Source organism: Myotis brandtii, unplaced genomic scaffold (genome assembly GCF_000412655.1).
Source record: "Myotis brandtii unplaced genomic scaffold, ASM41265v1 scaffold220, whole genome shotgun sequence".
Taxonomy (NCBI): Eukaryota; Metazoa; Chordata; class Mammalia; order Chiroptera; family Vespertilionidae; genus Myotis; species Myotis brandtii.
In genome coordinates this window covers 1503790-1517143 of record NW_005358250.1, presented here as the reverse complement: position 1 = coordinate 1517143, position 13354 = coordinate 1503790, and the positions used below count along the sequence as shown (strand labels likewise).

Below are 13354 nucleotides of genomic sequence, written 5' to 3'. Positions count from 1 at the left end.
CTGCCCTTTGGGGTGAGGAGGCCCGCGCGAGGGGCCCGCGCTCCCACCCATCCTGTCGCCGCGTCCTTTGCCGGCCTTAGGACGGAGGCAGCAGTTCCATGCGGACGTGTTGCTGTCCTGTGTGTGTTGCATCCTGCCCACGTGGTAGGGTGTTCCCCCCCACCCCCCCTCCATTTTTGCAGCTGGTGAGGAGGGAGGTTAACCGGGTGGTTTTTCCTCTGTGATTTCCTCCTGGCGGCGTGGAAGGTGTTAGGGTCAGTGTTCTTTGCTGAGGCCTAGCTCGTGAGGTGGAGGAGGCGGGAGTTGTGCTGGAAATCGAGGCCGGCAGGGGCCAGCGGGGCTCAGTTTCATTGACATCTTTCCTTCTTTCTCTCTGCTTGCTCCTGCTTTTCCTCCCCTGCTTAGTCCTAAAGGGAGAACACGCTCGAGCTGTGAGTGCATCGGGGCGTATAGTTTTCTCTACTTGTGTGTATGGTTGGCGAAGGATTCTCCTTTCTGTGTTGTGCAATCTGCGTCTCTTGTTCCTAGTTGGATTCCTGAATGAGCTGTGCTGGGCTGGCCGTGGAGTGAGTGGTCATCAGTTTTGTCTTTTCCGGACATTTATTTAATTTTTTTTTTTCCCTTCTGTGTTTCCCATTGAGACAAGCGTGTGTGTCAGTCACGGAAGCTGTATGCGTCGTTCTTGACTTGCAAGGAGCGCCAGATAGTTTCACTGAGTCGCTGGTCTATTGGGGACTCTCTCATTTGACTTCCCCCTGTCTCTTGAGTGTCAGGGCGCTGTGTTTTTGGAAACTGGTTTTGAAACGTGTTTTGAGTAGCTTCTTTCCTTCCTGTCTCTTCCAGGTTAAGGTTTCCATCTTTCTGTATTTACCGCTTTTGTGACCACAGATTGCCCTCTTAATAGGGAACGGGCCACAGTCGCAGTGAAATGAGCTTTTTATTCCACCCAGGCCTTAGCAGATATTTATAGAAAAGTTGTAACTCCTCTCCATTTTTACGTTTGGTGGCATATAGAGATGTGGTTGCATTTTTAAGTTTTTTTTTGTTGTTGTTGTTTTTTAGATAAACCTGAGACTTAGTGTTTTATTTTGTGTCTCGGAGTTGAAGTGAATTTTCTTCTTGGTTTTATACTGCTGAAGATACTAGGACTTTGTCATGCCTTTTTAAAGTATTTTTTGGATGGGGTCAGGACATGTTTATTTTGGCTCTTTGGTTCATTAGTTCAGATAAAATAAAAAGTCTTAATATTTTGAAGTCATTTTTTAGATTCCAAAATGGCCAGCCTTCTCACCTTTTCTTGGTTTGTTTTTTTGCATTGTGCATTATCTTTGAGTATATATTCTTTTCCTTTTATCTGGTATATTCTCCTTTTAAAAAAAATATTTAAATACAGATTCCATCTGCTTTCATCATGCTAAATATGGGCGGGACAGTGGAAAATAGAGAATGTTGTGATACATTCTGAGGCATATTGTTTTAGTAAGTCAGTCAGCATTTGTGTCCTGCGAAATCCTGTACTGTGTGTGAAGTAGCCTGTATGAAGGAGACACAAGAGATAAAATATGTAGTCTCTTCAAACACTTCAACTTCTGTTGGGGAAACAACACTAATAAGGTCCATTATTCGTAATTACCAAGTAACAAACTTTTGGAATAATAGTGCAACCAAAGTCAAAGGTATAAGTGATAGTTGAAAAACAGAAATTTCAAAGGGGAAGAGATGTATTCTAGGAGAGTGACTGGTATTTGCAGACAGAGAAGTGGCAACATACAGAGATATTAAGCAGTTTGGAATGGAGAATGTGTATTGGTGAATAATAATAAATGAGTTTAGGATTGGTATTGATGAAGAATGTGTCACTGATACAGGGTTTGGTTTGATGGGGTATTGCAGTGGGTTCTAAAGAATGGGAGTAAGATGATGCATATTGTTTCTTTTTTTTTCTTTTTTAATTTTTAAATTTTCTTTATTAAGTTATTACATATGTGTCCTTATCCCCACATTACCCTCCATTCCCCCCTGCCATGCCTCACCTCCCTGTTGTCTGTGTCCATTGGTTAGGCCTATATGCTTGCATATAAGTCCTTTGGTTGATCTCTCCCCCTTACCCCCACCCTCCCCTACCTTCCCTCTGAGGTTTGATGGTCTGATTAACTGGATCTGTTCTTGTTCATCAGTTTATGTTGTTTATTATATTCCACAAATGAGTGAGATCATGTAATATTTATCTTTCTCTGACTGGCTTATTTCAATTAGCATAATGCTCTCCAGTTCCATCCATGCTGTCGCAAATGGTAAGAATTTTTTCTTTTTTACCACAGCATAGTATTCCATTGTGTAGATGTACCACAGTTTTTTAATCCACTCATCTGCTGATGGGCACTTAGGCTGTTTCCAAATCTTAGCTATGGTGAATTGTGCTGCTATGAACATAGGGGTGCATATATCCTTTCTGATTGGTGTTTCTAGTTTCTTGGGATGTATTCCCAGAAGTGGGATCACTGGGTCAAATGGGAGTTACTGCATATTGTTTCTGAGGGAGGTTTTTGTCTTAGCTAGTGTTCTGGGGGGAGACTGCCTAGAATGCTCTTGGAGAATTTTAGGAATGAGATGACAAGGATCTGATGTAAGATAGTGATTATGGGTATAAAATAATAGTTAGCATTTATTGAGTACTTACTGTATGCTGGGCATTGTTCTAAGTTCTTTACATGTATTTACCTCATTAAATCATCATAATAAGGTCTTCTTATTCCTATGGAGAAACTGGGTTACAGAGAGATTAAGTGACTTGCCCAAACTCCAACAGAGGAAGCAGCAGAGCCAACTAGGATTTGAACCCAGGCAGTCTGGCTTTTGAACTTACGCATTTAATTATAAATTATACTGTTGAGCTTATACATTTAATTATAAATTAAACTGTCCTAAGAAAGTATAGAATATATAAGAAGACATTTGTGTGGGTAAAAATTAATTTGAACTCATTGATGACTGAATGTGGACAAAGGTAAGAGAGCAAATAAAACATTAAAGGAGAGCCCAGAGTGCTGGGAGGATGGCTGATAATAGTGAAGAAAATAGGAAAGTATCACTGTTCAGGAAAATGAGCTAAAGTTGGTTATGGGCAACACTAGATTGTGTTCAGTCAATTTTTCAATAGCACTCTAGTCTCCTGCCACTCCTGATAGCCTTCTCTCCTTGCTGGTTTGGCTCTGGAAATGCACACTTAGTTTAGTATTAATCTAAGCAAAACAATTAGGAGAACATCTGTTCAGAATAAAAAAATGTATATCACATTGCAAAGTCATATAGAAATAGCATAGGAATTAGTTATTTTGGTTGAGCCACACCACAGCTTTCCAGGCTTAGTGAAGATAATCAAGAGCTGACTAGAGTAGAAGTGTCTGTATTACATTCCTATAGAGATGCAGTGTAGATTGTGTACTGACCAGGGCTAAGGATACTAGTAAAAAATATGCGAGTAGATGAGGGTTGGGAGGTCAGTAGTATGATGGTGAAAGAGCTTTGAGATTTGGAACTTTGGGAGACATTATAGGCTAATAGGTAAAGCATTCTGAGAAGAACCAAGAGGTACATCTGCTACAGAAGCCAAGGATAGGGACGGTAGTGTGGTTGACAGTATCAAGTGTACTCCAAGTTCAGAAACAATGATCACGATGAAAAGATTACTGAACTACTAGTAAGACTAGGACCAGGAGGTAATTTGTAACCTTAGAGAGAATTTTGAAAGGAAGGATAAGAACAGATGCCAGATTTGTTTTCCATAAGAGGATTTGTAGCGACATTATGGTCTGGTGTAATTTGTAGCATTTTCTCCTACTGCTTCCTCCAGTCTTCATTCTTGTCCACATGTCAGAGCTAATCAAATATCAGAAAACTCACCTTTTTATTCAGTTAAAAAGGAAAACTTGTGGCCCTAGCTAGTTTGTCTCAGTGGATAGAGCATCGGCCTGCGAACTGAAGGGTCCTGGGTTTGATTCTAGTCAAGGGTACATGTGGCGGGCTTAGTCCCCAGTAGGGGGCGTGCAGGAGGCAGCCGATCAGTGATTCTCTCATTGATGTTTCTCTCTCCCTCTCTGAAATCAATAAAAATATATTAAAAAAAGAAAAAAACTTGTGTTCTAAAGTCAGTGATTTTTATACTTTCACGGTTCTCTCAAACATAAATTTTTAGAAGTATTATTGAGATATATTTCACATACTACACAATTGATCCATTTAAAGTATACAATTCAATGGTTTTTAGTGTACGTATTTACTGAGTTGTGCAGCCATCACCAAATCTTTAGATATTTAATTATTCCAAAAAAGAACATTTGTACCTGTTAGCAGTCACTCCCCCCCCCCCCCCCCATCCTAGGCAACCACTAATGTACTTACCATCTCCATAGTTTTGCCTATTCGGACATCCATATATATAAAATAGAGAAATATGCCAATTAACCGTGACTCCGTAACAGGTTGACTGGACAGGAGGAGGCTGTGCGCGCAGCGTCGGGGGTGGGGTGGCAGGGGCCTCCGCGCGCCTGTGCTCCGGGAGGTTCTGATCAGCAGCGACCATGGCTGCTTCAAGGGCTGGGGAGGGAGTGGGCGGTGCCTCGCGATTTTGAATCACGTGCTGGGCTTCTAGTTTCAAATAAATGGATCATACAATATATAGTCTTGTGTCTAGCTTCTTTTCCAAAAGCATAATGTTTCAAAGGTTATCCATCTTGTAGTTTATGTTAGTATCTCATTTTTGTTGGTAAGTAATAGTCGTGTATGGCTGGTATACCTTTTATCTATTCATTCATCCATCCCTTGATGGACATTTGGGTTTTTTACTCTATTCATTCATTCATTCATTCATTCATTTATCTATCTATCTATCTATCTATCTGTCTATCTATCATCTATCTATCCATCCATCCATCTCCCCGGGCCCCCCCCCCCCCCTTTTGCTCTTTCCTCTCACTCTTTTTTTTAAAAAAAGCAAAAAAACACAAAACCCTTCCCTATCTTTATCTTAATCCTCATCCTGCCAATTCCACTCCTCCCATGGCTTTTTCTCTTAGGTCATAACCTCTGCTATGCATTCTACTAGGTATTGGAGATACAAAGATGAGTAAGATATGGCCCTTGAACATTTATATAGTGTGTTTATGGTTTACATGTTTTGTTTTCATACATTATCTCATTTGATTCCGTAACAGCCCTGATAGACAGCATTTTTTAAGATGAACAATTTGAAGTTTAGATTCGTTGACTTGCCCAAGTTTGCACACTTGTGGTTCAGTGGTTGAGCATCAACCTATGAAGCAAAGCAGGAGGTCATGGTTCGATTCCCGGTCATGGTTCGATTCCCAGTCAGGGCACATGCCCGGGTTGCGAGCTCGATCCCCAGTTGGGGGCATGCAGGAGGCAGCCAATGAATGACTCTCATCATTGATGTTTCTAATTCTCATCATTAATGTTTCTATCTCTGTCTCCTTTTCCCTTCCTCTCTGAACTCAATAATAAAAAAAAAAGATTGCAGTTGTCAGTGACGGAACAATTAGGTCATCTTAGTCCATGTCTATTGCTATTTCCACTACTGTATGCTGCTATTTTAACTTAAAGGATCCCCATGTGAATTCCTAGAGAATTAGAGGGACTGGAAAATCCCCTTACTTAGGGAATCAGTAAGTTTTAATGTTTAATCTTTAGGACTTAAAATGACGAGATTTTAAAAAAAACCCCAGTTCTATCACTTGTTTGCTCTGTGATTTAGATGTCATTAAATATTTCTGCCCTTTTTTCTCCCCAGAAATTTAGTCGAGATTAATGTGATGATAAGGGTTGCGATGATAATAATAATAGCTAACATTTTTTGAGGCCTTACTATGGGCCCAAAAATGTTCTAAGTACCTTACATTTATTACTCATATAATCATAACAACTCTAAAAGGTATATTTAAAAATTTATTTTATTTTTTTAAATTAAATCTTTATTGTTGAAAATATTACATGTCTCCTTTTTTCCTCCATTGACCCCTTGTAGCCCGCCCCCCTGGTAGATTTTATTATCAAAATTTTATATAAGAGTGCCGCAACTGGCACGGCTAGGGCTCAGGATCTGAATAAGGGGCCGATGCACAAATGAAAACACTAGACAAGAAATATGAATTACTAAGGGGTGGGGGGGCCAGGTGGAGACCTCTCTCGGAGAGGCACACTGAAACCTGGCCTTACCCGCTTTTTATTCAGTTTTAGATACACATCTTGCTCTCAGTAAAGCACGGCAAACAGGTAGCAGACAGACTGTCTCTAAGGTCAATAAAGATCAGTAAGGTGCAGTAAACATTTATTTTGAGGCTATTAGGTCAGGAAATTGCTTCGAGCCACCGCTATCTCAAAATGAACAATGGTGCTTGGTGTTAGCCCTGCTAATACCCAAGGTCCATTGGCCTTCCCATGTTCCTTGGTGCACTCGCATGATAGTATTGGCAGTGGGTGGCTCCCCGCAGAAGAGGAAATACGCACAGAGTGGTTAAGTAACTTGCTTAAGGGAATAGAGCTAGGACTGGAAAGAGCCAAAGTTTGAACCACTGCAGTTTGTTTTCAGAACTTAATGGCTATTTACTGTTTACTGTGTTGTGAATTAATAGAGGGTGATATTTCAAATTAAGGCATGACTGGAATATGAAGATTGGATTTTGAATATAGTTGGGGAAGCCAACAGCAAAATTAAGTTGACATTGCATCCACATTTCTTTGAAATAGGAACCTAACACTACAGTGTACATGTTGTTTAGGCATTCAGGTACTTTTTTTTGTCGTCCCTCCTAATAGCCTCTCAACTCAGAAATTGCATTATTTTCAGTGTTCTTCACTGCCGGCTGTGTTAGTCACTTAGCTTTTCACATTGCTACTATTCAGAAACCTTGGCTTGAGACAGCTAAAACTCACTTTACCTCTCCTCAGCCTTCCTTTAACTGTGAATTTTTGTTTTTCACTTTGAACAGTCAGCCTTTCAGTCCTAGATGGAGGTACTCTTTAACCTCCTCTTCTCCCAAACTCAGAAAACACCACAGTGATATTTTTTAACAACTGTCAAAAAATTTGACCATCTTAATTGGCATAACTGGGTTTTAGTGTACAAATAGCAAGAACCAAAGCACAGTGTTTTGGTTAAAGAGATGGACTTATACTGAAATTGGAAAAGGCATCTGCTATACAGGGTTTTGGATTTAATAGAATTTGTTATAACCAGATCAGCAAAGCATTACTATGGGCCATCTGTTGGGATATGGAAATAGCTTTGTTATATGTAACCAGATGTTGTATTTATATTTATAACAGTGGCATTGTAGTTATTTTAAGTAACCTTTTGTAGTTAGGTACCTTTGGCTACTATTCTACTTGACATATCAATTGGTAACCTGAGAATGCAATGTCTTTTAAACTGGTTATTTCTTATAGAATTGAGACAAAGCATGAAACAGTACATGAGACTCATAATGTATTGTAACAAAATACAGGATAATTATGAATATAAGATAATTAGGACCATATTCAATAAGAACTCTTACTTTGACACATTAATAGGCCTAGTTTCTGATAATTACTAAACCACTCTGGTTGTTCTAAGAATTTTACCAGAAATCTAAAGTGATTTAATTTGGCATATTCAGACCTAAATTAATTACACTGTTTGACTTATTTCTCATCATCAGCAGGTGAAGCAGTCTATAATGGACTCAAACTTATGTAATGCAAGAAGTGGAACTGTTGTTAGGACAGTCTTAGGGAACTCTTTTCCAAGTTGAATGCTAACAGTTTGGGGATGGGGAAAGCCCCTGAGTGGGAGTTTTTAGACAGAGTCTCAGAAATTCAACATGTTGGATGTCTTAGTCCCTTTGTGCTGCTGAACAAAATACCACAGACTGGATAGCTTATAAATAACAGGAATTTATTGTTCATAGTTTTGGAGACTGGAAAGTCAAAGAAAAGGTGCCAGCATGATATTTTGGGTAGTGCCCTCTTCTTGGTTCATAGCTGGCATTTTCTTGCTGTGCTCTCACATGATAGAAGGGACAAGGGATCCCTCTGGAGCCTCTTTTTGTAAGACACTAATTGTATTCATGAAGGCTCTACCCTGATGACCTAACCCTCATCCAAAGACCTCACTTCCTAATACCGTTATGTTTGGGGGTTAGAATTTTAACACATGAACTTGGGTGGGGGATACAAACATTGAAATCATAGTATTGACTATTTTTTCATTGTCTTCAAATCATATGTAGGGAGGGTCATCGATTCCATTGACGAGTTGACTGATTATTCCAATATGACCCTGTGTCTGAAGGATACTTTACTTAGTAAACTATCTTTTAATTAAGATTTCACCTGGAATATGAAACTGAAAGCTGTGACTAAATTTTACCTAGACAGAGTACTATCCAGTGGTATCAAGGAAATAAGATTGACCTGATTGATTGCTAGGGTATGGTGCTGATGTGACCTTATTAAAGACTAGAGGCCCAGTGCACGGGTAGGGTCCCTAGGCCTGGCCAGCGATCAGGGCCATCTGTGGGGCGACAGGTGGGGCGATCAGGGGTCCCCCACTGGCACCTGCCTTGGCCAGCCTGGCGCTGCCTGCTCACTGGCTCCGCCCCCCGCTGCCACCACTGGTTGCTTCCCTCTGCGGGATGACCGGCGGGGCAATTGGGGGGCCCCGGCTGGCACCCGCCTTGCTGGCCTGGGGCCTGTGGGCTGGGGGCAGCTCCTGCGTTGAGCATCTGCCCCCTGGTGGTCAGTGTGCGTCATAGTGACCAGTCGTTCCGCTGGTTGTTCCGCTGTTTGGTCGATTTGCATATTAGGCTTTTATTATACAGAATGGGTTCCCCTGATAGGCAAATATGCCATTTCTAATGGTGATTACTATATATGGTGCAATAATACCATTAATACCTCCTTACACAAAGTAGACAGGTAAAACATGTCATAGACACACAGACCCATCCTTAGCAGCAAAAACTGATGCCATATATTGTTTATCTCCTGTCATGACAGTCTACTCTATCTTCGTTCAGAAGAGTAAATCTGCTCCTGACTACAGCATATTTAGCTGTTGTGTCAGTAATAAATTTCCCAAAGTTCTATAGCCAAGCCACAGAAACATTTTAGTTAAGTTTAATAATTTAATAAGCACCCATGTAACCACCAGCCAAAATCTAGGATCTTAATAACATATTTCTACCATAGTAGACTCACTTCCCAATCCCATCTTTCTGTAAGCAAACATAATTTGAAACTATTATTAAGTTCTAGAAGTCTTCCCATCAATTCCTCTCACAAATCTGTTTCAACACACAGTAAGACCAGGTCTTAACCTTAGAAAAAAAGTTGATTCCAACTTCCAAAATGCTATATAATAAAAGCCTAATATGCAAATCGACCAAACAGCGGAACAACCAGCGGAACGACTGGTCACTATGACGCACACTGACCACCAGGGGGCAGATGCTCAACGCAGGAGCTGCCCCCAGCCCACAGGCCCCAGGCCAGCAAGGCGGGTGCCAGCCGGGGCCCCCCAATTGCCCCGCCGGTCATCCCGCAGAGGGAAGCAACCAGTGGTGGCAGCGGGGGGCGGAGCCAGTGAGCAGGCAGCGCCAGGCTGGCCAAGGCAGGTGCCAGTGGGGGACCCCTGATCGCCCCACCTGTCGCCCCACAGATGGCCCTGATCGCTGGCCAGGCCTAGGGACCCTACCCGTGCACTGGGCCTCTAGTCTTTAATAAGGTCACATCAGCACCATACCCTAGCAATCAATCAGGTCAATCTTATTTCCTTGATACCACTGGATAGTACTCTGTCTAGGTAAAATTTAGTCACAGCTTTCAGTTTCATATTCCAGGTGAAATCTTAATTAAAAGATAGTTTACTAAGTAAAGTATCCTTCAGACACAGGGTCATATTGGAATAATCAGTCAACTCGTCAATGGAATCGATGACCCTCCCTACATATGATTTGAAGACAATGAAAAAATAGTCAATACTATGATTTCAATGTTTGTATCCCCCACCCAAGTTCATGTGTTAAAATTCTAACCCCCAAACATAACGGTATTAGGAAGTGAGGTCTTTGGATGAGGGTTAGGTCATCAGGGTAGAGCCTTCATGAATACAATTAGTGTCTTACAAAAAGAGGCTCCAGAGGGATCCCTTGTCCCTTCTATCATGTGAGAGCACAGCAAGAAAATGCCAGCTATGAACCAAGAAGAGGGCACTACCCAAAATATCATGCTGGCACCTTTTCTTTGACTTTCCAGTCTCCAAAACTATGAACAATAAATTCCTGTTATTTATAAGCTATCCAGTCTGTGGTATTTTGTTCAGCAGCACAAAGGGACTAAGACATCCAACATGTTGAATTTCTGAGACTCTGTCTAAAAACTCCCACTCAGGGGCTTTCCCCATCCCCAAACTGTTAGCATTCAACTTGGAAAAGAGTTCCCTAAGACTGTCCTAACAACAGTTCCACTTCTTGCATTACATAAGTTTGAGTCCATTATAGACTGCTTCACCTGCTGATGATGAGAAATAAGTCAAACAGTGTAATTAATTTAGGTCTGAATATGCCAAATTAAATCACTTTAGATTTCTGGTAAAATTCTTAGAACAACCAGAGTGGTTTAGTAATTATCAGAAACTAGGCCTATTAATGTGTCAAAGTAAGAGTTCTTATTGAATATGGTCCTAATTATCTTATATTCATAATTATCCTGTATTTTGTTACAATACATTATGAGTCTCATGTACTGTTTCATGCTTTGTCTCAATTCTATAAGAAATAACCAGTTTAAAAGACATTGCATTCTCAGGTTACCAATTGATATGTCAAGTAGAATAGTAGCCAAAGGTACCTAACTACAAAAGGTTACTTAAAATAACTACAATGCCACTGTTATAAATATAAATACAACATCTGGTTACATATAACAAAGCTATTTCCATATCCCAACAGATGGCCCATAGTAATGCTTTGCTGATCTGGTTATAACAAATTCTATTAAATCCAAAACCCTGTATAGCAGATGCCTTTTCCAATTTCAGTATAAGTCCATCTCTTTAACCAAAACACTGTGCTTTGGTTCTTGCTATTTGTACACTAAAACCCAGTTATGCCAATTAAGATGGTCAAATTTTTTGACAGTTGTTAAAAAATATCACTGTGGTGTTTTCTGAGTTTGGGAGAAGAGGAGGTTAAAGAGTACCTCCATCTAGGACTGAAAGGCTGACTGTTCAAAGTGAAAAACAAAAATTCACAGTTAAAGGAAGGCTGAGGAGAGGTAAAGTGAGTTTTAGCTGTCTCAAGCCAAGGTTTCTGAATAGTAGCAATGTGAAAAGCTAAGTGACTAACACAGCCGGCAGTGAAGAACACTGAAAATAATGCAATTTCTGAGTTGAGAGGCTATTAGGAGGGACGACAAAAAAAAGTACCTGAATGCCTAAACAACATGTACACTGTAGTGTTAGGTTCCTATTTCAAAGAAATGTGGATGCAATGTCAACTTAATTTTGCTGTTGGCTTCCCCAACTATATTCAAAATCCAATCTTCATATTCCAGTCATGCCTTAATTTGAAATATCACCCTCTATTAATTCACAACACAGTAAACAGTAAATAGCCATTAAGTTCTGAAAACAAACTGCAGTGGTTCAAACTTTGGCTCTTTCCAGTCCTAGCTCTATTCCCTTAAGCAAGTTACTTAACCACTCTGTGCGTATTTCCTCTTCTGCGGGGAGCCACCCACTGCCAATACTATCATGCGAGTGCACCAAGGAACATGGGAAGGCCAATGGACCTTGGGTATTAGCAGGGCTAACACCAAGCACCATTGTTCATTTTGAGATAGCGGTGGCTCGAAGCAATTTCCTGACCTAATAGCCTCAAAATAAATGTTTACTGCACCTTACTGATCTTTATTGACCTTAGAGACAGTCTGTCTGCTACCTGTTTGCCGTGCTTTACTGAGAGCAAGATGTGTATCTAAAACTGAATAAAAAGCGGGTAAGGCCAGGTTTCAGTGTGCCTCTCCGAGAGAGGTCTCCACCTGGCCCCCCCACCCCTTAGTAATTCATATTTCTTGTCTAGTGTTTTCATTTGTGCATCGGCCCCTTATTCAGATCCTGAGCCCTAGCCGTGCCAGTTGCGGCACTCTTATATAAAATTTTGATAATAAAATCTACCAGGGGGGCGGGCTACAAGGGGTCAATGGAGGAAAAAAGGAGACATGTAATATTTTCAACAATAAAGATTTAATTTAAAAAAATAAAATAAATTTTTAAATATACCTTTTAGAGTTGTTATGATTATATGAGTAATAAATGTAAGGTACTTAGAACATTTTTGGGCCCATAGTAAGGCCTCAAAAAATGTTAGCTATTATTATTATCATCGCAACCCTTATCATCACATTAATCTCGACTAAATTTCTGGGGAGAAAAAAGGGCAGAAATATTTAATGACATCTAAATCACAGAGCAAACAAGTGATAGAACTGGGGTTTTTTTTAAAATCTCGTCATTTTAAGTCCTAAAGATTAAACATTAAAACTTACTGATTCCCTAAGTAAGGGGATTTTCCAGTCCCTCTAATTCTCTAGGAATTCACATGGGGATCCTTTAAGTTAAAATAGCAGCATACAGTAGTGGAAATAGCAATAGACATGGACTAAGATGACCTAATTGTTCCGTCACTGACAACTGCAATCTTTTTTTTTTATTATTGAGTTCAGAGAGGAAGGGAAAAGGAGACAGAGATAGAAACATTAATGATGAGAATTAGAAACATCAATGATGAGAGTCATTCATTGGCTGCCTCCTGCATGCCCCCAACTGGGGATCGAGCTCGCAACCCGGGCATGTGCCCTGACTGGGAATCGAACCATGACCGGGAATCGAACCATGACCTCCTGCTTTGCTTCATAGGTTGATGCTCAACCACTGAACCACAAGTGTGCAAACTTGGGCAAGTCAACGAATCTAAACTTCAAATTGTTCATCTTAAAAAATGCTGTCTATCAGGGCTGTTACGGAATCAAATGAGATAATGTATGAAAACAAAACATGTAAACCATAAACACACTATATAAATGTTCAAGGGCCATATCTTACTCATCTTTGTATCTCCAATACCTAGTAGAATGCATAGCAGAGGTTATGACCTAAGAGAAAAAGCCATGGGAGGAGTGGAATTGGCAGGATGAGGATTAAGATAAAGATAGGGAAGGGTTTTGTGTTTTTTTGCTTTTTTTAAAAAAAAGAGTGAGAGGAAAGAGCAAAAGGGGGGGGGGGGGGCCCGGGGATGAT

At 40.4% G+C, this 13354-nt stretch overlaps 1 protein-coding gene across 2 annotated transcripts in view; it reads left to right on the top strand.

Annotated features, from left to right (window-relative positions):
• Positions 1–58: 58 nt before the first annotated feature.
• Positions 59–13354, top strand: part of FOXJ3 (forkhead box J3) — a 137710-nt gene continuing 124414 nt past the window's right edge. Inside the window, exon 1 of one of the 2 annotated variants that reach the window (XM_005866053.2) lies at positions 59–144. In XM_005866053.2, coding sequence (XP_005866115.1) covers positions 99–144 — 46 coding nt within the window. In that variant the 5' untranslated portion in view covers positions 59–98. The remainder of the gene's footprint in view (positions 145–13354) is intronic. The other variant, XM_005866054.2, reaches the window with a different exon arrangement.